Raw genomic sequence first — 25,722 nt, 5'->3', positions numbered from 1 at the left:
TGACAACATTGTGTGGATAGATTTGTGCAGCGGTGTTTAGGAAACTAAACTATTCAATTGACAGACAGGTCTGTTGTCAATGTGTTTGCGAGCAACAACTTCCTAAAATAGATTTAGGACACATACAAACACTGGTCATGTATCATGATAATAACAGCATTAAATCCATTGATTAAAAATGAAGAGATCTTGCCAGCTGACCTTGATTCATTGTTTTTACTTCACTTTTGTGCTTTTAAAATACTCATTCTGCTCTACTGGGTAGTCTATCATTTAGTAGTCTGAAGCTTGAAACAATTTAGGAATTCACTAAAACTCAACCTTTGATTTTGTTGAAAATAACTTCAATAAAAACTCAGGCTTTATATTTTCTTACAATAACAGATTATACCAAATAAAGACACTCTGTAGTTAGTTTTCTCATAAGTATGATTAATTTGCTTATTTATTTTTTTCTCACAAGTTGGAGTGTGATTATCGCTCCATGCTATCTAAGAGGAACTTGTGTCATCATGTACAAGAGAACAGTGGACTCCTGTCGTTCCACACAGTACAAGTGTGGCCCTTTTTCTGTAATTCAAATCAATAAATAAAATGCATTTCTGTAAGTGTAGACTAAGCACATAGATATGATGACAAATGTATTGACATTCAGGGTTGTGAAAACTGGTCAGTTTAGTGTTTTAGGACTGAACAAGTTTAAAGCTGTAGTCAAAGTCTGATGTGAAATACTTTTTAACAATTAATTAAACTGAATAGAAAGTATCTTACCTCTAATCATTTAATTATAATTCAACTCTGGTTGTTTTTCTATTTTTGTTCCTTTTTTTGGAATCTAAAATCCATTTTACTCTCCAGGCCTTCAGTGTAGCCCTTTATTTTATACATGTTGATCTTAAAACACAAGACATCCACTAAAACTCAGCCTTTATATTTTGTTTTAAAAGAATGTATAGAAAATAAAGAGACTATTTAGTTAGTTTATTTTGTCTCAAAAGTATGATTAAATTTGCTTATTTATTATTTTACACAAGTTGGAGTGTGATTTCGCTCCATGCTATCTAAGAGGGAACTTGTGTCATCATCTACAAGCGAACAGTGGACTCCTGTCGTTCCACACAGTACAAGTGTGGTCCCTTTTTCTGTAATTCAAATCAATAAATGAAATGATATCTTAAGTGTAGACTAAGCACACAAATATAATGAAAAAAATTTGTTATTGATGTCCAGTGCTTGTGAAAGCTGGCCAGGTTAGTATTTGGGACAGAACAAGTTTAAAGCTCTAGATGTCAAATGTCAAATATTTTTTTATTAAAATACATTTTTTTTTATAATTAATTAAAACGTAAAGAAAGTATCTTTATACTGACCATTTTATTTCTAATTCTACCCTGGTTGTTTTTCTATTTTTGTTCGGTTTTTAGAATCTACAATTCATTTACTCTCCTGGCCTTCAGTGTAGCCCTTTTTAATACATGTTGATCTTAAAACACAAGACATCCACTAAAACTCAGCCTTTATATTTTGTTTCAAAAGAATGTATAGAAAATAAAGAGACTATTAGTTAGTTTATTTTGTCTCAAAAGTACGATTAAATTGCTTATTTATTATTTTCACAAGTTGGAGTGTGATTATCGCTCCATGCTATCTAAGAGGGAACTTGTGTCATCATCTACAAGCGAACAGTGGACTCCTGTCGTTCCACACAGTACAAGTGTGGTCCCTTTTTCTGTAATTCAAATCAATAAATGAAATGCATATCTTTAAGTGTAGACTAAGCACACAAATATAATGGGGGGGGGGGGGGAGTATTGATGTCCAGTGCTTGTGAAATCTGGTCAGGTTAGTATTTTGCGACTGGAACAAGTTAAAATCTCTAGATAACAAATGTCAAATAATTTTTTATTAATTCATTCATTTTTTTAATGAATTAAAACCATAAAAGTATCTTTATACTGTCCATTTTATTTATAATTCTACCCTGGCTGTTTTTCTATTTTTGTTCCCTTATTTAGAATCTAAAATTCTCCAGGCCTTCAGTGTAGCCCTGTATTTTAATACATGTGATCTTAAAACACAAGACATCGACTAAAACTCAGCCTGTATTTTGTTAGAAAAAATTAAGAAATTGTGTTTCAAGTGACAGCTTTCTTTACTGAGTAGCTTGTATAATAGCCCCTCTACAGTCTGATAGACCCTGGGGCTGCAAGCCATTCACTCTATAGGGGAGTGTTAAGAACGACGTGTGTGAATGAGTCGTTAAAATCTTTGCTTGATCCACTAGAGGCACTGAGTATGGACTTAAACACTCACACACCTGCAGGTCCCCTCTTGACAATAGTTTAAAAAATTTACCAGATGGTTTTAGAATGTTTTAGCATGATTTAAAGCATGTCCAACAGGGGACCTAAAAAATGTCCCCGTTCACTTTTTAGTCCCCTCTTAGTGGGTGTGTAACGACGTCGAGGTCCACTGTTAGATAGGTTGGTAAGTGCACACACACACTTAACAATTACACACATCTTAAAGTTTTCTTATGCATGACGCTGACCAGAAGATGCTTCTTCTGAAGCCTGTTCTCCAGAAAAATTTACACCTCAAATATTGTTTTCAGGTACACAAGCTGTTCTAAATACCAAAAATAAAAGGAGAAACCAACATCAACTTAAAAAGGTGCTGAGCTACCGTGAGCTCTATTCAATTTGATGGATCAGTTAAAAAAGAGAGAGAGAGGGACAGATAATGCACATAACAGTGTTCAAATGAGAATGCAATTCTGTTTATTTACTAAATTAACAATAGCATCAGAGCACACTCTGAAATGTCATGGCCTGGGGAGGCTGTTTAGGAGGTCACCACACTCATGACACAGTGCTTAGGTACTGTGAACACATTACGGTCACTTTTTCGTTGTTGTTGTTTTACATTAACTTTGGGAACAGCAGTTGTGAACTGCATTTCTCGTGTGTACTAGACGAAGCACAGCTGGGCTTCCTTTGATGTCACTGTAAGCTCAAGGACTGCCCTTTGTGAACCATTTTCCTTGAGGAAGGTCTACTGAGCGAAAACTTACCTTGATCATCAAATACTTGCACTGGACCCAAAGTGGGACCCAAAAGACCCACACTTTTGCACCATAGCATTGTAAAATTGAGTAAAATATATTCATACGGCACCTTTCTACATCAGACCTCACAAAGTGTTTTGCAATGAAAAACAGAAAAGACATGAAATAGCGACACAATACATAAGTAATATAAAATAGAGATTAAAAAAATAAAATAAAACTAAGCAAATCTAAAAGCTGCTTTCTAATTGTGTCAACAGGTGTCCAAGTCCGACGGAGAAAGTTTTAAAGTTGAGGAGCCACAACTTCAAATGCATGTCTCCTTTATATGTCATGCCATTTTTCTACATACAGTACCAGCCGGAGTGGCAAAATTGACAGGGTGTAGCAAATACTAACCACGTTTAATACAGACACCACTCACTCAATGTGCAGTTGATGCACTCAGCAACAGCGGGAGTCAAGCTTTTCACCTCAGCATGGCAACAAATCCCTGCCAGATGTGTTCTCTGACAATTTGACTTAAAACATCTTGAACCTGACTTGAACCATCTGAAAATAGGCACCCCGTCCTTACAACATAGGCAAAACTCTGTTGTCTTGCTCTCTCTCTCACACACACACACACACACACACACACACACACAGAGCCTGGTGGGTCCATCTAACCCTATACCCCTATATCTACTTTCATGCGGCCTGGGCTCCACATGCCTCTAATTAGCACCTATTGCTGCCTCATTTATCTTTCTCAGGGACTGACACTCCATTTGCTTTCCCAACCAACCCTCTTTGCCATGACCAGATGGACCAACGCCCCTTCATGTTTTCTCCATATACACTTAGTATAAATGACAGTTTCCTTTCCTTCATATAAATGGTTAGACAACAGTTTTGCCCATGTCTCCTTGCCCTCATTCACTAAAAGCTTGCCTTTACAGCTCTGGCTCACCAAGTCTAGGTGGTTTATGGTTAGGGGATAATGGTATTTATGAGACGAGAACTGAAAGGATGTAATATATACACATCTTTTTAGGCTGCACTGCTTCCATTTTTGGTTGATTCTCCCAAGAAAAAACACAATTTAATAAAGTGTTGTTTAAAACCACATTGTGGCACTGACACACACACACACACACACTCACCGAGGTAGCTGTCGTCTTCTGGCTTTCCAGTAGCTGACCTGTTTGATATCAATGTTGGTGGCTCCGGCTGGGATCCTCACCACTGTGTTGTAACCTGAAGCAGAAGAAAAGAAGGAGAGACAGACAGACAGAACAAGAGAGTGAGACAGAGAGCACAGAAAGTTACACAATTTTGAAATAAGTCTCTAAAGGGAGCAAAGCAGCCATATAACAGCAATGAGCGGTCCCACCTTGATTTTCATAATAGCTTCACTATGCTACACCCAACCCCAGTCAGGGAAGTCCGCTTCTAACCACCAGGGATTTGAATGTTACACTTGAAAAAATACAAGAAAAAGGTCTAGTCCACTCAAATAACCTGCAGGAGGCCTTGTTTTAGTCTCAGAGGCCCGACCGTGAAATGATATGTAATTATTCCCTGGACCTACTTTTGGCCTGTAATTACAACACCAGCCCTGTTGTCCCATGATAAACTAACACATAAAACAAGTGTGCATGAGGGAGACAGAGCATGTCAAAGCCAAGATGCAACAACAAATGTAGGGATGGAGACTGAATAGGGAGCACGGTATGAAATAAGCAAAATATAAAGAAAAAAACTGTACTTTCTCTAGGCAAGGCTTTTGTACAGCTGCTCGTGTTTGGACAGCATTCAACGACATATTATTGTTTATAGCAACAATTAAGGATTACAGAGTAAAATCATGTAATAAAGGCTAAATGTGGCTGTTCCATACTGTAGAAGACTTGCCAATATTCACAATATTTTCAGGTCAGCATTTCAGCTTGAGAATTTGAACCCTTTTGGTCAGGTGCCTTTCAACTACTTAATGCTGCCTTAAAAAAACCCTGAACAGAACTAAACTGAAGAGGTGTGGTGTTATCTGATGGTTAGCCTGACACCTTGAGCCACTCGGGGGCAGCACTTGGTTTACATATCTTACTCTCATCAGCCATGTAGAACATCATCATAAGCTATAAAGTCATCATGATTGAAAAATGTTTTCACTTGACGCCACACACTGCACAGGAAGCTACTTTACTTTCATAAGCACCACTATTAGAAGATATATAGAAACTTACTTTTAAAAAATCCTTCACAATAAAACCCAAATATTGTCACCACAACACAAAAAACAATATATAGTTATACAGTCTCCCTTGGAGTTCACTGTGTAATGTCAAATTCCCTCCCTAAACACTGGGGACAGGATAAGCTCATAAAAAGACAGGACATATGAACTTCAGAAAACACCAACGTGGCCCCCCTCTGAGGAAACATGGTATCACAAGCCATCTGAGGCCACGGAGATCCCCCAGCTTAGCAACTGACCACACACACAATCATCCGCCACCACAAAGTGACACAGGGATGAACAGTAAATACACCACCCTAGCGGAAAAAAAACACAACCATGCTGCACTTAGGGAACGCTAGAGTTTACCTCAAACATGCTTCTCTCAGCCACTAGTAAGAAAGAAGACGATGTATTAATAGCCTGCAGAGGAAAATTAGAGGGTGTCACAAGTTCACCCTGATGGATGAGGATACTGACTGAGCTGATGACAAACATTTCTTTTGTTGTTACTGAGATTGGATTATTTTTTCCATTCTGGCATTTAACCTCCAAGAAACCAGAAAACATAGAAAAACTAAGCCAGTATCAAGTATACTCATAAATCTCAGGTACAATGTCTTGGGTCTTGTAAAGCAGTTTAATTGAAAAGTTAACTTTCTATCTTTATTCAGAATGGTATTCTTGAGACTAGTGTCAAGATGCGATGATAATACAATATTTTTGTCTTCTTGAAATCACTGAGCTCATTGTCATAGAATCATAAATTCTTTCTGTGACTTTGCCAAAGTCTGGTGGCGGACCAGACACTAAAAACAAATGTTGATATATGCAATCACAAGTTTATGATTGAATGTGAACTTGGAACCATACATTCTAACTTTTTTTTGAGACATTGGGAGAGCCCAGATGCTGCGTCAGTTAACTTTCACTATGACACACTAAATGAAATAAAACAAGCAATTGTAGAGGCCAAAGGTCTCATTACACTTTCATATATAGTGTAGTCTGAATTAGGCATTAGACCTGACTGTTTTAAGTCAACATGGTTAAAAGACTGTTTCTTTACACGTGAGATCCTAATGGGAAAAACTTTGCTCTTTGTGATTGCCAGTGTCATGATAACTTAGCCAATGTGGGGAAAACGGTTGTGTATCGATTTGTGGAAAACTTTAAGTTGAACTCGGAGAGAATAAATATTTGTAGACTTAAGCACATGTGTGGCCACAAATATTACCTTGCAGTTAATTTCTGCGTTGTTGCGGGCTCAGTCGTTTGTTTTTTTTCAGTGAAAGTGATAAGTGTAGCTCGGTCAGCCGTTTTTCCCGAGCGCCGTTTTTCCTGAGGGACTCAAGAGAACGTGGAACCGTGGGAGCTAGCCTGCTGAGGGACCCCACCCATGCATTGCATCGCCGCACAGACATCTACTTACTGCACCTCATCATTCTTCTGCATCATCTACCAGCCTGGGGATTCTTTTGAACTGTCGGAGAGTCGGAGTAACGGAGCCGCGTGAGTAAGGGGAGATTTTTTCTGAACAATGAATTGTAATACCAAGGATTTCTTTCATTTATGCACCACCATCTGGCCCCAACGTTTACAAATCCAAGTGCTTGGTAATAATTTCAACATTTGTTTGATGGGTTACACTTAACTTACTTTAAACTTTACAATCTAAAGACTTGGATCGAGACCAGCAAAAACATCCAAGTGTCAAGTTTCTATCTGTTGTAATACTGGAAAATTTAAAAAATACACAGCAACAGTCAGGTCTTACACATCTGCAGAATTAAACTATAAAAAAATAAATTGATGCGCCAATTCATCTCACATCTTGCCTCGCAATTTGTTTTTCCTTGCTTATGAAGATGTAACTTAATTTGGACCTTCCCCAAAAGACAAAAAAAAGGTGAAGAAAGACAAAGATTGCCACAGAGAAAGCAAAGGAAAGAGACAACAGTAGCAAATAAGAAATAGAGAGACATCAAACAGGAAAGGACAAAAGGGTGAAAGACAGAAAGACAAGCCTAGACTCAGGAGCAGAGAGATTTCCTGCCTGGGCTGCACTCCCACTCATGTTCTCTTTGTTAAGGTCAAGCCAAATTTCCAGGGCTGAGCACAGTGCCTGGATTGGTTCAATCCAGTCCTAAAACCCTCTACCCCCAGCCAACAGAGTACAGAGAGAAAGCAGATGGATAGAGATGCTAAAGTTCAGCGCCAAACTAATGCGAAGTAAACATGACAGAGGCCACACCCAGAGCTTTTATGCTAATGTCTCTGCCGTTTTGCTGCCCAGACCTAAAAAGAATTGGATGCAATCAGCAGTTGGCCCACGGTGAAGCGCCGCATTAAGGAGGACAGTTCAAAGGGGTGATGTCAGGTTTGTGTTTGCAATCGAAAGACCTGAAAGAGTGAGATCTCTGTGTAAATCAGTTTCTGAAGCTTTAGAGAAGACTGGTGTTCTGCATTTATCCAAATTTGGCAGAAGCACGCATTGTTGCTGAAAATCAAGCTTAATATGTTTAAACATAACCAGACATGACATCAGCACCTAATATGAGCATACAGCAGTTGTGGCAGCCATTCTTACAGCATATCAGATATAACATAGATCATCTGCAAGAGCTGCTGACACACAGTATGTGTAATAGCAACACCTTTTTTGTTAACAGTCAGCTATTAGTGTACCTTACATGTAATATAAGCAGCCGGACTTACCATACTGAGCATCATTGAAGGTCCCTGCCAGGGTTTTACACGACGAGTTGTCCCCGCCACATACTCCGCACTTGTCATTCCTGGCCTTCGAGTTAAGAACATGGTCACAGCCTGCTTGCTGAGGAGGCACAGATTAAGAGAAGATAGAATGTTGTGATTTAGAGCGATGTAATATTATGCTGTACTTAAAATTATTAGTTTGAATGTTTTGAACTACACATTTGCTTTCCAGTAATTACAAAACGTGAATCATGTAAAAGTATGAGTAGGCTGAGCGTGTTAAGTTTGTTTTTCTGCAAAAGCCAAAATGTAACTTTGGCACAGATAAATCATCATGAGAATAAGTTAAATTGACTTTGATGTGTGTGTGTGTATGTGTGTGTGTGTGTGTGTGTGTGTGTGTGTGTGTGTGTGCGCGCGTGCATGTGTGTGTGTGTGAGTATGCATAAGCTCATTATTATTAACAGACAGATATACCCTGCAGAGGCCTTGAACACAGATGTCGAAAGTATCCATCCCACATGGCGTGCCGTCGATGACGCGATCCTTCAGCTGATAGTACACCGTAGTACCAGCTGCCCGGCAGAAGAGCTTACAGCGATCCTTCATGAGTACTGGATGGAGAAAGAAAACAAATAATGGAAAAAGTTGAACTATAGGTCATTAATTTAATGAGACTAATAAAATAAAAATCCTGGACAATAACAGAAAAGGCCTAGAAGTGACTTGCCCATCCTGATGAAATAAAACAAAACATTAACACTTCACATTTTTAATTTCATACCCAGTTACATTTTTTGAAAAGTTCAGCAGACTCTCGCTGAAACTGCCAAATTTTTATCAGTTGTTTGGGAAAATCACTTTGTGTCTGACAGCGTGCTGGCTCCGGGGCTTGGCCTGTTTGCTTGTACAGCATCAATTAAATGAATGAATCACTTGCAGTAACTTAGACATGGTGGTCTTCGCCAGATGGTAATCTCATGTAGCTGGGCAGTCCATCTTGGCAAGGAATGAGATGCGGCTGCAAGAGAGAAAGCTGCCAGGTGGTTCATATGGAAGGGCTGTGTGCTATAATGCTGCTGTTGCTTTATGTCAACGAAAGGTTTACGCCAGGCAGCTTTTATCATGCAGTGCGTTAGATACAAATGCAGTAGACACATAGAGATCACAGAGTTGCATGTCTTGGCCTCCACATCCCTCCTACACACAATGTGGACTTGCTTGAGAAGTTTACACAAGCCCAAGTTATCATTCACATAGTGACTAACTAGGTTCAGACAAAAACTGGAGACATGCAGTATTTAAGTTAAATGCACCAAGCTATGCAATAATGTATCACTGGCTTCAGACTACATTATATAGCTGGATGTAAATAGTATCCATCTTTGATGTTGCAGCTGAAGTTACCACAAGATATTTAAATTACATGCTTTAGGATTACATTGGCATACTCACTGCCACTGTACTTGGGGATCCAGCGGACGGTGGGAGGTAGACCATTGATGTTGAAGTGCTTGCCATCAAACTGAGAGCACTGCTCTTCACGGAAATCTCTCCATCCTCGTGGGCATGGCTCAGTGTTGCAAGAGCGAAACTTCATCCTGCGACCCACACAGAACTTCCCGCCATTTCTGGGTCTAGAGTAAATCAAGACGGATGATAAGGAGCACTACACTTATTTGACTGGTGCTTTGTGACACACATAAAGCAGTTTACATTTCAATCCACACAAAGGAAACAGGACTGCTTAAAATTAGGCTGAGACCTACTGAATCTGACATGCAGGTTTGTTTCTCACTTTAGCTTGTATACAACTCTTTTTCAGGCATGACTGCTCTCTTTTAAACTACTTTTCTTATTGGTTCAGTCTTACACATATTTATAGTATGTAATGGCTTTGACTGTCATAACTGTCAGATTATTTCTTACTCAGGCTTGTTGCAGTCTCTGCTGGTGCTCCGGGTTCCTCCACCACAGGACCTGGAGCAAACACTGTAGGGCCCCCAGGGTCCCCACTCCCCGTGAACAGGTTGCAGGTCCAACTCCTTGTTTACACACATCCCGTGTCTGCAGTACTGCGTGTGAATAGACACAAACACACATATAGATCCTGTTAAAACACAATGACTGCAACTCTTACATTGCAGAACCAGTAGTGTTGGAGCTTGGAGTAGTGTTCTTTTTTACCATCTTCATCGTTTACAAGGTATTTCTTAAAATAAATCGTAATTCAGCTATTGTTTACCCTCACTAAAGGCAATGGCATCGAACTCGCTGTCACACTCTGTCTCCCAGTCCCTCACTCTAGTCACATTCCCTATTCCCCAAGCCCAGCTACATTGTCATTTTCCATCCATCCACCAGATACTCTGTACTTTCACTCCATTTTGTGGCCATTCCCTACCTGTCCACCACATGCACGTTTTCGTGTCAACCACTACGTATACCAGTCCAGATCCTTTATTCCTTTGTCAGTTTGTCCTAGCTGCTATGTTACTGTAGTGCTTCTGTCACCCAAACCTGGCTGCCTAACTGTTCCTTATGCATAATAATAATAATAATAACGGTACAGTGTTTCCCCCAGGATGGAGTTGTAGCAGCGGAGGTGAAGCAAAATTTTTGTCTGAATATAAAACCCCACCACAACATGTCTCTACAACGTTGCTCTTGTGTCCATGAGCATGCGATGCACCTTAGAATAGCTTAAAACTGTAGTATTTCCCCAGTTTAATGTGAGCTTTAGATGAATGTTTGTAGCTGCTGTTGAAGCTTTCCTGCTCAGCTGCGCAGTCTGAAGAGGAGGGGAGATGTTAGCTAAGTTAGCGCTAACCGGCTTCACTTTTCCAGCAAGTGGAAAACAACAGACTTTTCTTGGTCTTGAGAAGCTAACACACTGTTACAGACACCGTACATTTACTGCCAAAATATTTTCCTCCGCTCGCGTTCACCGTCACTTTCTGCCGCTCGGACAATCAAACACTCGCTAGCACCTCCCGATTCTGCTCTTATAAAACCATCTGTCACTTATGTTCTGCATAGAACGAGGAGAGGAAGCGAGCCGAGCATTGAGTGCTGCCGCGAGTGAAAACATTTGTAGCGCATAGTTTAATGATCGTGGGAAATTTTAGTAGTGGCGGTCGTGATTCCGCCGCTGCTGAATGCATATAGAGGAAACACTGCGGTACTAAAAGACACTTCACATAGATTAAAATACATAGGTAAAAAAGGTAATTTATACACAATAAAATATATATGTATAACAGTTCAGTTCGTGCTCTGTCCTTATCACAAAGATAGACCATTTAATGCAAACAATGGCAGTTCGAGACTCGCAACATTAAAACATTACTGTTTCACAGCCGCTTTGCACAACATCACAGTTTTGGTCTTCCTGTTTTCCATAAAGGGTACATTTCTGACTGTCGGATGCAACTCATCAATAGAAATGGCATTATTAAACACAACATTAAATTAGCTACAAAAACACAGTGAAAGGAAAACCATTGGCAATGGCACAGACAATGGAGAAAATGTAGGAAAAAAAGTACAATTGTTTATCATTTTTAGCTTGGGTTGTAAATATATATATATATATATATATACACACACACACACACACACACACACATACATTACATAATACAGATCTTTCATACAGTAGATCCACTTTGACGTGGAAAATAAGGCGCCTGGTATCAGTATGTGCCCACTAACCAACCTTTGCCAAGAAGTGCTAACTTTGCTTTCATAAGCATAGCACGGCAGGCCTATTTCCCTTTGTATGCAACCAAATCCCCTTCTCAGTGACTAAGATATCGAAGGGTCCTGTTCACTGAAAGAATGCAGGACAAGACGGCGTCTGTCTGGGTACGTAGCCTGCCGTCCAGGCACACAAGCACGGGGAGCAGTGGCACCATGATAAGGAAACTCTAGAGCTGTGATAACAAGAGGAACAAAGTTCATTACTGGCTTGACATCAGAAACTCTCTTCTCTTGTTTAGCTGTTTAACTACTCGGGTACACAGCTTTTAACCTGTAACGTGAAAAGAAGGATGCTCTTTGCAGACACTTAAGTTTGTTACTTTTAACTGTTTGGTCTGTGAGGTTGATGCACAATTTGTTACTTCCATTGCTAGCTATTTCCAGATTAGAAGTGCAACTACTATCATTTCAACTGGCCACATGCCCATTCCACTAAAAGACATTAAATCCCCTACTCCTGATAATAAACTAAGACCGCCTGTTCTGAATACTTTTAAAAAGTGAGAATAGAACCATGTGAGATCCGCTTCAGTGGATTTTCATAATCACGCTTATAAACCAGGGAGGATATCAATCAAAAAGTCATCCCCTGGATACCGGCTATTCTGGCCAGTTTCTGCTTTAAAATTCACCTTAGGGGAACACCTACAAAAGTGAAAAGTCATACATACAAACACATGTAAACATACAGAGAATTTGGCACTGCTGCCTCTACTCTCCTGGCCTAGTTTGCATGTGTGTTTTACGCACTTGCGGGTTTAATGATGGAGTGTAAAGTCTGTGCACAATGACATACAGGTGTTAACAGCTGCAGGGTATGGACTAAACAAGCCACAAACATTTCTATAATCCAGACCTGGTTTGAGTAATGACCAGGGCCTTCTTCCTGTCTGACTCCACTGTAATGTAAACTGAAGGCACTGATAATGTTGTTGGAGCACAAACAACAGATTTAGAGAACAATTAAAATAAAATGCACTGAAAGGAATGTGATAAAACATCCACGAGTGGAATTGGTTTCCACACTACAAAAAGGCAAACAGGTGCTGGTATTTGTTGGTTGAGCAACGTCTTTAAGAATAACAAGAGCTAAACAATTGGAGTTCATGGAATTGTCAAAGATATTTTTTTAAGAGTTTTCCTTTGTCACAACAAATAGTTTCCCTTCCCTCACATCCCCTTCCCCCACCTAGGCTGAGAGACCCCTAACCCGGACGTGAGCATCCCTTCTATACCTCCTCTCCACAAACACCCATCCCCCTTATCCCCTTATGAGAAACTGCAAGGGCAATGCAGGGATCACCACAGTGCAACCAGGCAGCAGGACCCAAGGAACTGTCAAATACAAGGCGGACTGTCTGTCAGGAGGACCAAAGCTTGTGTAAGCCTCTGAGGCATTCCACTCCCCCCACTGTGTGTTTACAACCGTTTTGTTTGGCTTGAAAAGGTGATGTGGGTAAAAAGAAGAAAGACGGAAAGGGGGTAGTGGAAGGGAAAATACATCTGTGCGAGATGATGTATGTGTGTATACGTCTGCAAATGCAAGCATGCACACGACTGTGTGTGTGTGTGTGTGCGTGTGCACATATGTGGTGAGAGTGATTGCTCAGAGTCTGGAGGCATCTGGGGGCCACGCTCAATTCTAATTAGCCTCTCTTTCCGAAGTGCACAAACACACACCCTTGGAAAACGCATAGGTGAAAGGCAGTGCTTGGCAAAGCTCAACAAGCATTAAGGACACTGGCAGACCCTTTCCTAGAAAGTATTTCAAAATTTGCCCTCAATTGGGAATGTGGTGAGACATTTGAAGGTCTTGTGAGAGAAACTGAGAAACCTGTCCAGCTGTGACTAACATGTGTTTCAAATTAGGAATTTCACAAAGACACACGCTGACTCACCAACTCATCCCAAGACATGTGCATATGTGCATACACATATATCACATCCATGCATTTTGCCAATAATGTATACACAGGGAGACACACACAATACCTTTACATCTATGCTCCCAAATAACACACCAAAAACAAAAAAAAGTTTAACCAACTCAGCCACACAGCCACAGAGAGTCACCAACAGCATGATAACCTCACAGTGGGAATAGTATCTAAGGCATCTGCTCTGAGCTCCTCAGCTGGCTGGTTTGGAAGTTAGCGCCCTGTAATTGCCAGGAAACTGCAGAGAGCACCTCATTTCTGAACCCAAGCCATACATCACTGCAGGAATGAGAAGGCAGAGATTTAAAAAGCCCTCAGCTCTTTCATTTTAACGCGGCCATTTCCAAAAGGCATCATCTTTCATGTTGGGGTGTCTTTTACATGTCTCACACTCGGCTCAGAGTTCACTTTGGCCTTGGCCTGTTGGGGGTTTGTGTCTTTGTCTCTTATGAGCCCTCAGTCCTTTCCAATGCAATGAATTAAGACAGACTGCAATCCGAAAACAAATAAACATCTAGAGTCACTGGTCAAAATGGCACAGACCACTGCTGTTTATTTTCAATAAGGCATCATTCAACATTACATGTCTAATAATTTGACTTTGAGATGAGAGCCGTCAGAGAGACAATGAGGCTATCCATTAGTGAGGGCTTCTTGTCAGAGCTCTCTTTGGGTGGCAGAGGACTGTAAATAAATAAAATGACAGTTGTTATTATAGACTGGATTTACTTTACGTTTTTACCCTGTTAGTTCCATATTTCCTCTTTCCTTTGTGTTGAAAGGGCGTAAAAACAGGACAGGAGGAAGAGAAATAACGAGAAGCAGGGGAAGGGCAACAAGAGACAGCAAGAGAGACAGCAAGATACAACTAAACCCAACCAACCTGTTTCCTATACTGTTTGTCCACTCTCTGTGATCCCTCCTTCCTGCACATCTTTCCAAGAAGCGTAAAGGTTGTCATTAAAGTGAATAAGTAGTTTGGCCCTATCAGATGTTCATTGCACATGCACTTTTACGGTTGGTCTTTCTCAACTTTTTTCAACTTAGCATTTGTACAGAGATGATGATAAGACATACGTCTTCTAAAACCTGCCTTAATCAATATGTTTTGTAAAAACAATGGACTAAAAGATTGTGTGTAGTGTGAAAAGTGTCCCTTAGTAGTGATAAACCCACAGAGTTATCATCCAACTCAACAGCTCTCTAGAGATTTTAGCCTCTTTTGGCTCATTTGTTTTGTTTTTAAACCAGCATTGATTTTTTGGTTCACTTGGGGGCAGCACAATAACCTGTAAACAGCACTTTGACATACAGTAGGTCACCGTATAAAGTTGATATGAAGACATGTTAGCGTGGCTTTTTTACACAACAAGCAGACACACAGCAACATTGGCATTTATTTGGGGTTTTGTATATCTCCACCTGATGAATGTATGTCTAATATTCACTCTCCTTTTAGCTCTGCTAAATGCTCACCTATGTTCACCTGCTAATCGCTAAACATGTTTATGCTGGGCTGGTAGTACATAGTAGGTTTTGAAATGAGAGTGAATAAAAACAGTAAACCTGTGGTCCCTAAAACCCGAACAATAGCACTATAAGCTTAGAAATACTGGGGTTACATTTGTCAAGTGTCAGATTCAAAATAAATGCTAATCTTGCTCTACGGCTGCTAGATGTGTAAATAAGCAATTATTTGCTAACAACTTTACAAGGTAGGTTCAGGTTACTTTATTTGTACCCATGGTTAGATTTGATAATGTCAGAAGTTTTCTTTATTTAGCTTCTTGTGGACTTCCTGTCATTTTGTCATTATTTACACCTTTTGCCAATTTACGATGAATATATCACTTCACACAGTCATCTGATTTTAATAACTATGTATTAGGGCATTCATTTTTGCCACATTTAACACACCACACTATAATCATGCAAATACAGTACATCTTCTTCCTTCTACACAGCCAGCAATGAAAGCTCCACTCACTGGCTACCGGACACAATAATTCCATCAGCAAACTTCATGAATGCTAAAACAACAATCCCCCTGTTAGTCCAAATCCACAGATATGTCTGTGTTGATGGCAAATCAAAGTGGCAACATCCTGCAATATCCAGAGATTAGCTGAGAGTGACACTGATACCAGTCTCACAATCCCAAGCTCCAGTACAAGCACAGGCACACACACACACACACACACACACACACACCCACCCACCCTGTGTCCGTGCATCGTACGACAAGTCTGTCAGACTGCCAGGAAGCTCCAGCCAACACTCACCGCCTCCGCCAACAGGCTCCATTCTGCCCTGGCTTCACTTTTCAGGACCTCACTATCTCAGTCTAATTGGCTGAAACCAGAGCAGGTCGTCATTCTTTTCTGAGGAATGTTCTGGAAATCAAAAACAACTTCCCATTTATTCACTTACACTAACCACTCAATTAAGCCCCTATTAAGAGTAGCTGGGAAAGCATTTTGGGTTTTACACTAACTTCAAGAAAAGCTCAGCAAGTAGTCATTGTATTGAATGAACTCAAAAACACTGAAGTATTTTGTTCATTTTGAAATTCAACCCCCCAAAATTTGGAGCTTTCAGTCGACAATAAAATGAGAAAAACACGAGAACAATACGAAGTTTAGCAACAAAACGCCACAGTTTATTCAAGCTCTGTTACCACTTTTTTTTCCCTCTGCCACCCACTGAGCGACGACATGGTGAGAGGCAGCGCAGGGATCTTCAAACGGTGGGGATGTGCATACAGGACCAAGCGGCCCCTGGCTGTGGCTTGATAGTCGCTTATTGACCATGCTGGCTGGCCCCTAATCACACACACACACACACACACACACACACACACACACACACACACACACGCTTACACTTACATTAAATGTAGATCATTCTATAAATACAACACACATGCATATATGCACACACACAATCAAAACTCATACACAAACAGACACACAGGCAGGATCCTTTTGCAGAGTGAGAGGGGCCGAAAAGGGAGAAAGAGCAAGAGACTAGTGGATGGAGAAGAGGGAGGGTGGTGGCAGTATTTATAGACAACAAGTGATGGGATGCCCTCGTTAGTGCATGGCCCACTGAGCCAGATGACAGACGCGCCGCCAAGAGGTCATGTGACCGCATTACTCACTCGGGTTCCCTGTAAGAGGGCCCGTTATAACAGAGAGGGAGCAAGGGAGGAGGGAAGGGAAAGAGACAGAAGAGAAGAAACAGAGAAAGTCAGAGGAGAAGGGAACAGAGGGGGAGAAAACTACCCATGAACCCTGTAGCGCCCACTGCCCTATTTCAACTAAGCTGTATACAAACAAACGTTTTTTTTACCCTGTATTTACGTTCCTCCCACTTTTTGGGCACTGACCTGAATTACCCGATGCGGTCACTACTCTGTTTCGTAACCTGATAGAACAAAAACTCTCCCCAGACAACACAGGCACAAGCAGTGACAGCTAGCCACTCAGAAAATCTAGTTTTCACGAGAGATGACATTTCCTGTGTAATCGTATAGAATGACATAGCAGGATTTGGTCTAATGATAGGCTACAAAAGAGATGTTCAAAGGGGAGCTATGGTTGCTAAGACAATGCCTGCTGATAGTCTACCCCCATTGAGGCCATAGCTGTAATCCTCCAGTCCTCCCCCACCTCCCAGCTCGACCTAAGACCCTGTAAAGCTTTAGACCTGATCCTCATGACTTCTTTGTAGAAAGAATGAGAAATGAGTCTGGGGAAGAGATGAGAAGGTGTGATAAATGGCATACATTAAGGATGTCTAGGAAAAGAGAGACACGCAGTGGACGGATGCAAGAGAGGCAAAAAGAGATACAAAGATAGAACAATACAATACTGATGCAAGAGAATCATAAAGAATCACCTGGGTTAGCAGCTTATCAGACTTTTGAGGCTGGCCTAAGGATGAACACAAACATACTCGTGCACACACAAATACACATTCCAAAATACCACATAAAAGAGCTCTTGTGTGGGCAGGTGAGTGTTGGTACAGCCCTCCCCCCTTTCAACTCATGCTACTTCAAAAAGCACCCTGCATGAAGATGAAACTGGGCCCTCTGCACTACAAACAAAGGTGGTGCCTCTACTCAAACTCAAATGACACTGTTGGTCTGTCAGTTGGTCCACCACTTTAGTTAAAACTGAAATATCTCAACAACTATTGGATGGACCGACATGAAATTTTTTGTACAGACATTGATAGTCCCCAGAGGATGTATCCTAGTGGCTTTGGTGATCCCCTCATCTTTCATCTAGCACCGCCATGAGATAAAGATCTTTGGTTCTTTAGTGAAATCTTTCGACAACTGTTGGATGGATTTCCATAAAATGGTACAGACATTCGTGTTCCCCTCAGGATGAATTTGTCTTAACTTTTCATCTCAACATGCAGTGACCAAAAGCAGCTAGCAGCGTTTATCTGACTATATTTCAGTGTGAAGTAGGTCTTCACTGCAATTGATTATATGTAACTTACATGTCTCAAAAAAGTTCACCTTTCAAACTAATTTAACCTGGTTTTAACCCTGATATCTAGGCATCTTGGACCTGCAAATTGCTACATTTATAGGGTTTCAATGAAGACCAGACATCTACTGTCATCTAGCTAAGTCAGCTCAAATTGGGTTTAGGGTTTGTAGCTTATTAAAGCAAACCACTTGATTAACACCATGACTCCTCAACTGTTTCTCCCACATACAGGCTGAGAGCAGTATGGGAGTTGCTATCCCAGGACCATTACTGTTTAGTCCGGTTGTTGTAGTTGGATTAAGATGTTAGCTATTCCCTGTTAACCTCTCCTCGCTAGACAGGGCTGATCCACGACCTAACATGGCAAAGAGGGAGATGGTGCCAAATGAAAGGATATAAGGGATATGAGACTTACATGGGCCCACACTGCAAAAGACTCCTGGAGGGCAGAAGGTTAAGGAGTGAAGAGAACCCTCCTTCTCTCTCTCCCTCTCTTTCTCCCTCCCATGCGTGTTACGAATGCTAAACACCAGCCGACCACATCCTCATCCCCCCCTCACCTCCTCCTCACTCTCTTTCCCTGTTCTCCTCCCGCCTCCTGGTCTGCAGAATCACTGATGTGAGATCTTTTGTGAAAGCACTGGCTGGCCTCAGCCTGGGCTCTGTTACGGCCTGACCACTGACCCACTCACCCGCCTTTTAAAGAGGTTTTAGGGTCATGGGTTCACAACAAGGTGACTCAACTGTGAACGGCGGGCAGCATCCTCTTTCAAAGGGCCCACGTCTTCACCTTTCCCTCTCAAGACTCTCTCTCCCTCTTTTTCGCCCCACTCTGTCTCTTTTCTTTCCTTATTCTTTCTTTCTCTTTCTGCCCCCCTCCCCTGCAGCCCTCCTTTCCATGTATCCTCAGTGACTGACCTGCCGTCTCAGCCCTAATTAGCATAGCATCCCAGAGTGAGGAGAACATGAAGGCTAATGGGGGTTGGGGCCCCGTAACAACACTGAGGGTAAAGCTTCAAGTTTCTACTAGGGCCATCACCTGACCACATTTACATGGGTTTGTGTAACCAGAAAGCAGGCAGGACAGTAATGGATGATAAATTATTCCTTTTCCTTGGTAGAGGAAGTGAACTAGAAGGGAAATGATTCAGGATTGAAAGCGGCACTGCATGGGAGTTTTGGCTTGGTGTCAGTAATGTATTTTGTCTAAAATGCAATGAGGCCAGCTTTAACAACAATGCATTGGCAAACTACCCCATAAAAAGAGGATAAGGCATTTCTTGTGAGATACAGATGCATTTTATCCCACCACACGCAGTGAAGAAAACATTTTGGTATGATTTCAGGAGACAGTAGAGTTAAGGAATTCTGTACGTTGTACAATAAAGTGACTGATTAACTAACAATACAGTGACTGACCTAAACATAATATAATATACAGAAGGTTTGTCTCTTTCTGTTGCACTTTTCACCTCGCAAAAGGAATCAACTGTATATCATTCAATAAAATTCACATCCTCATTCATCATAGGTGTTGTTACACAGCGCTACAATACTGATTCCAACAACTTGACTGCGGCTGTATTGCGACCTACACGTATACACCCTAAATCGACAGGCCTTGAACATGAACTGTAGCCTATGACTGTAGCTCAAAAAGTGTAACACTACTTACTAAAACATCTGTGAGTAACTTAAAAAGTATATGCATTTTCATTAAAGAGAAGCCAACTCTGATGTTCTTTTCATAAAGCAACACAGATCCACACGTGGACTGACTTACCATTCCATGTCCACAGTCAGTCCCATCAGCCAGTGGCATGTGCTGTGTGCGACATCCTTTATGGTCCCCCTCTGCACTTGTACACCACAGCCTCTTGCACTGTTTCTGTGGCAGAAAAAATTGAGCACTAGCAATTAATCATTTTGGCTCAGTAAAACAGCTAAATGTGAGAACATTATAGATAATTTTCAGGCACATGCAAAATACACTTATGACTAGAAATGTTTAATTTATTTAATGACATTTTAACTTGTAGAGCTGAAGCACAATCTAACAGCTATTTCCTCCCATATCTCCTTACTTCTTTTGGGAGGATGAGTGTGTGATATGTGCAAGATGCATTTTAAGCGGCACAGCATCATATTTTACTTGGTGGATGAGCATTCTGAAATGGGGCTTTATATTTTGGTAAAATGCATGTTATATATTCTGCATCGGAAGTGACAGATTAAATGTATTCCACTGTATATAAAAACTAAAGAATCATAATGACTACACATAATTAACTGACCACAGTTTCATATCTGTTGGCCTATATGAATATCTGATCTGCTTAAAACGTTTAAGGTTTCCACCTGAAGTCTTATTTCTTCACTTTTTCAGTGCAGTTTGGCTTGCTTGCTTTGATATCAAGCTAACTTACCATGTATGGGCAAATTTGGGAACCGGGTCCAAACATCAGTTCACACTGCCGGTTGGCATTGTAGATTTGACCAGGGAGGAGGGTGGGCAGCTCATATGTTCTGCCTACAGGCTCATCAAGAAGGCACTCCCCATAGCCAGTGCTTCAAAAAAAAAATAGAGAAAAAAAATAGAGTAAGAATGTGTGTACAGTAAATGCAAAGAAAAGAACAAACCCATACAAGTGCGTACACAACCAGACATATGCTCAAGACAAACCTTTATGTTATGAACACTTTCAGGATAGTCCAGTATTTTCTGATCAACATGTATCATCATATTTCATAAAAGTAAAGTAAACATTACTATGTCATTGTCTGTGATCCTTAGATGTGTTTTCCCCTGTGGGTGGTCTGTAAAGTTACCTAACGAAGAGACTGATACCACTTCCACTCAATGGCCTGTTAGTAAATGCTGTCATTATGAAACTGGAGTCAGGCGCCACAGACTGAATAAAACAGCATTCTGATACAGGCCTGAAAAGGATCTGCATCCTGACCACATTTTTATCTGAGGTGTATTGCAATGTGCTGAAGGAAAACAAGAGAATTTTGAATCATAAAGCACCACGATTAGGTTACATATATCAATGCCAACACTGGCATTAAAGTAAAATGACAGATTGTGCTGTATATCAGCCACACCCTGAGCCATGATACGGTAACAGAGACAACAAAAGCCCAGCTGGACTGAATGTATGCACCAACAGCCTGCATATAAAATCAGTCTTTACGGTTATGAAAAAGCACAAGTCAAACATGTTAGCAGAGTAAGCCAAGCCTCAAAGGATCTCTTCTTTTTTTTGTTTACTTTTGAAAAAGGAAACCGGCGGACGAGACATGTACAGATGTGTAATTACACAACATGTCTGCATCGCACTGACAAATTTAATCCGGAATTGAGCTGCTTAAACACCTGCTCCATACAGCACCAGCTGATGTGACAGGCCAATAATAACACAGGATTATCCTGAGTTACCGTCACTTTGTTTCTTTCCCCTTTCATTTCCATAATGTCAGAAAATGCAGCAAACAGCGCTGGTTGGCAGGGGAATGATTGCATAAGGAGCAGTGGAACACACTGTGAGTGAAAACTATAGAGCAGCCTGTCAAGGAATCATACAAACAGTCCCATATTACAGCGGCTTTCAGCAGTTGGTCATCTGTCTAATCAGTGTCCTGGAACCTAAATCAGTGTCCTGGAACCTAACGGAATGATTATTATTTAAGACCAAGACAGACAGACAGAGGGTACAGGGATCAGTGTGGTCGTTTTTTTAAATGCAACGCCTACTTTTTTTTACATTTTTTAAAGAATATCAGCAGTGTGGATTTGAGACAGTGAGGCAATTCCTCCTCTGGCACCAGAGGGGATTCTACAACTGCAACAACTGATGACTTAGCTGACTGTTGTGTGCTTGTCATAAGAGACTAAACAATAATAGTTTCCACGTTCACCATACTGGGTTTCCCTCAGCAAATAGTCTACTCATATGTCAGATTGATGGTCTTTGTAGAGGGTTGAACAACACAGAGCATCACTGTACAGCGTTTGATCAAACAGTGCCAAGTAAACTGCAGCATTTCTGTCATGTCAGAGTTTTGTCTTTGAAAGCATGTACCGATTATTGTATATGGAGATATAGAACAAGATAATGACAGAGGTTTACTTGAATTTAGAGCAACATACGGTGTATAATGAGGTGTATAAATGTAAATGATAGGGCTTGCCCACTAATAACGACAATGTGGTTTAAACACCCAGTGAACGCAACAATTAGGGGGTGGCAACCGTTAAAAATTAGCATTTTACTTTTATATTTGGATTTTGAGGCTTAAATCAAACGGCACAGTGCCAGAAAAGGAATGAATGGTTGCTTTATGTAGCGGTTGACACATAATAACACTGCCCAACAGCAGGGCGCTTTTCATCAGCTTTCAGGTGCAGGAGTTCAGTGCACATTATTACCGCAGCAGTGAGATAAGGGGGAGAAGGAGGGGAATCATTTTCCTTTTGAAGAGCGATGTTTGAGAGGTGGCGCGGCCTTTCGTTTTTTAAACAGGTACGAGAGTGGTGAAGATTGAATTTGCTCTTCAGGGAGAACGGGCAGTCAAAACACTGACGTACTTGACCAGATCAGCCGAGTGAGTAGAAGAGGTACTGTAGAAGTGCTAGATTGAATCAATGCTCCTCATTGTTGGCTGGAGACGAATTTCAAAAGCACTTGGACTTCATTCTCAAGGACCTTTCCCACCGCTGCGGCTCCCACACTGAAATGCTGCTTTACTCTCTTCATACCAGCGTTGTTTGTTATATATACCATATGGTTAACGAAAGTTTCTCCAAATGCATCAAACTCCCCATTTACATCAAACTCCCCATGGTTTTTGTGCACTCACAGAAAACCAACACAAAAAGACAAATAATAAAGAGATTCATGGAGATTCTCCTCATCTTTAGCTGGACGTTCCGATCACTCCATGTTGTGGTCATCGCTGGCTGGAAACTATGTGAGGCACAACCTTAAAACTCCATACAAGGCGTCGCTTAACACTGAGCTCTCGAGATGCATCTGGTCAACAAGGCCGTCCTTTGTGAAGACCTCTACAATTAACAGAGGAAAGGAGGCAAAGATTAAAGGGTCATGTCCAGGGAAGATCTAATTATAACTGACATTTCCCATCTTAAAGGGAAGCCTTTCACCAGGATCAGGGACCACGGTGCGGGTAGGAGTTGCCGAATGAGCCGTTGCCCCACGTTACAGGTTTTGGTGTGGAAAGCAGGCTAGTGACAAGATTACTGTTTGCACAGCATCTTGAGAGCAGGACTGACTGAGTGGAGAGACAGCTTAGGGGTTGCAGAATATCCATTGCTCAGGTCAGCCGAGGAAGACCCCCAGATTCAAACAGGAAATACTCTTTCAACACCAGGCAATAACAATTCCGCACAGTTTACATTGCTCCGACCTGTCTACAGAGCACTGTGAGAGACGTAGAAGCAGTTTGTTTAGCTGGCCACGTCACAACAAGTAAAAGTTAATGGCACACTTAAAATGTGGATGTGATAATATCAGATTGGGGGAAAAAATTGCATAATTGTCTCTTTCTTGAGATTTGTTGTGATAATAAATCTGTTTAAAACTGGAAAGGAGAGCTGGTACCTACTCTAGAAACTCTGTGATGTACTTGCGGCTGCACTTGGACCACGACCAGGGATTGGTGTCATAGTTGAGCGTGGGAGCCATGACATGATACTGGTGCTTCATGCCTGCCTCCCGACACTTTGGATTGTCATCATGAGGCATGTTGAACCTGGTGCAAAGAGGGGGTGGGGTGGGTTAGAGATGGAGAGAGGGATATAAGGAACACACACAAAGTTATTATGAGCTGCTTAATGGCTCAGTCGTAGCAAGGAGGATAAATGTCACAAAATTTACATTCAGTCATTTTTGACAGGGGAACACCCCCACGCCACCACACACAGATGCAGCCAGCCAGAGTATGAGTAATACCACACACTCTGCACCGTTCTCCTACCTAGTCTGTTTCTTGTTTGTGTCTCTTTTTACATACACCTCTCTCTTTGCATTAGGTACCATATGATTATAGAGTTAAATCCCATCCATAAAACTTCAAAATGGCCAGTAGGTGGTGTGACATTTTCTGCAAAACATAATTTTTTATCTATTTGTATCTATCCCTTCCCATGGCCAACATGCTAGTGAGAACCACCTCCAGCTCACCCCTGAGAAAAAGTCAAAGGTCACCATCTCACATTCTCAAAGGGCTTAATGCAGAGGAAAAGGTAAGGGCAGTAACATGCAAGCACATCAGCACACATGTGTAGGTTGCTCCTGTGTTAACATGTAAGAGTATAGATTTATTCTTACCAGAGTAATGATTATATTCATGATCTCTTCATCTGACCATTTTGATTTTTGATGTCTTTTGTGTCACAAAATTGTGAAAAATGCCCATCACAAGTTCCCAGTGCACAATGTGACATCTTCAAATCCCTTGTTTGACCAGTAGTGTGAAACTGAAAAGACATTCAATGTGCATACAAAGTGCATGTAAAATAGAGAACAGTGACAAATCCTCACATTTGTGAAGCTGGAACCAGTAAATGTTTGGTATTTTTGTAAGTAAATGACTTAAAAGCTTAAAAGATTATCAAAATAGTTGGTAATAAATTTTCTGTTGATCCATTAAATCGACAAATTTTTTCAGCATCAGTAATAATAATAAATCAAACACTGGTCTTCACAGGAAAACGGACAAAGTGAAGTACACATTTCATGGCGTCTGCAAATTAATAAATTCATCCAAGCTGTCTGCAGTCTCATAAAGCTCTTGATCATGTCCGAAATAATGTAGTCCAATATGGATGTCCTGTTTTTGTGCTGCGGTTTGGCATGTACCCAGAAATACATGTAGTGCGTGCACACATGCGTGCGCACACACACACACACACACACACACACACACAGAAAACCATACAGCTGTATGATGTCTTGATGTTTTCAATGTCGGCCAGTGCTGAGCTCTGGACTGTGGCTGAGGGTCAATACATACCTCCACAAAAACAAGACATAACATGGCTGGCATGAGGCCCACCCTACAGGGGCTAAGGGCAAACGTCCAGGGAATAATTAAGCCTCTGGCACAGTAATGAGCTCCCCACACACAAACCAAGCAGTGGCTGATGCAGACAACATCAAATCTGGCTCAAATCGTATTTGCCAACTAGTCTTTTGTCACTTATAATTGTGCACAGGTGCGTCTGGGTGATGCAAGTTTGAAATATGTTCAATACTTTGCCCGCGACCATGTACACTTTCTTATTGTTTGGGATTTGTGGCAAGCTCCAAACAATTTGCAACACATTATGATGATTTAGATGACCCAGATCTGAAGGGCAAAAATGAGGATACTGGCTTGAAATCTTGAGACGTGAGCCTTTTAGCGTAATTAGGTCGTAAATCAGGAGGTTTTGTGGCTCTCTGTTTGGCAACCTTGAGGGACAGATCAATTATAGAGAAGTCA

The 25,722-nt window shown here is 41.1% G+C and overlaps 1 protein-coding gene across 1 annotated transcript in view; it reads right to left on the bottom strand.

The window, feature by feature from the left end:
* Positions 1-25,722, bottom strand: part of LOC119893536 (A disintegrin and metalloproteinase with thrombospondin motifs 20-like) — a 94,902-nt gene that overhangs the window by 43,938 nt on the left and 25,242 nt on the right. Inside the window, 9 exon segments of the mRNA XM_038705754.1 lie at positions 4,213-4,241; positions 4,243-4,306; positions 8,007-8,124; positions 8,484-8,620; positions 9,462-9,643; positions 9,936-10,081; positions 19,997-20,101; positions 20,640-20,781; positions 23,842-23,988. Coding sequence (XP_038561682.1) covers positions 4,213-4,241; positions 4,243-4,306; positions 8,007-8,124; positions 8,484-8,620; positions 9,462-9,643; positions 9,936-10,081; positions 19,997-20,101; positions 20,640-20,781; positions 23,842-23,988 — 1,070 coding nt within the window.

Source organism: Micropterus salmoides, unplaced genomic scaffold, assembly GCF_014851395.1.
Source record: "Micropterus salmoides isolate LMB-PRFRI ecotype aquatic unplaced genomic scaffold, ASM1485139v1 Ms_hic_scaffold_8, whole genome shotgun sequence".
In the NCBI taxonomy this organism is placed as follows: Eukaryota; Metazoa; Chordata; class Actinopteri; order Centrarchiformes; family Centrarchidae; genus Micropterus; species Micropterus salmoides.
This window is presented reverse-complemented; position numbering and strand designations above follow the sequence as displayed.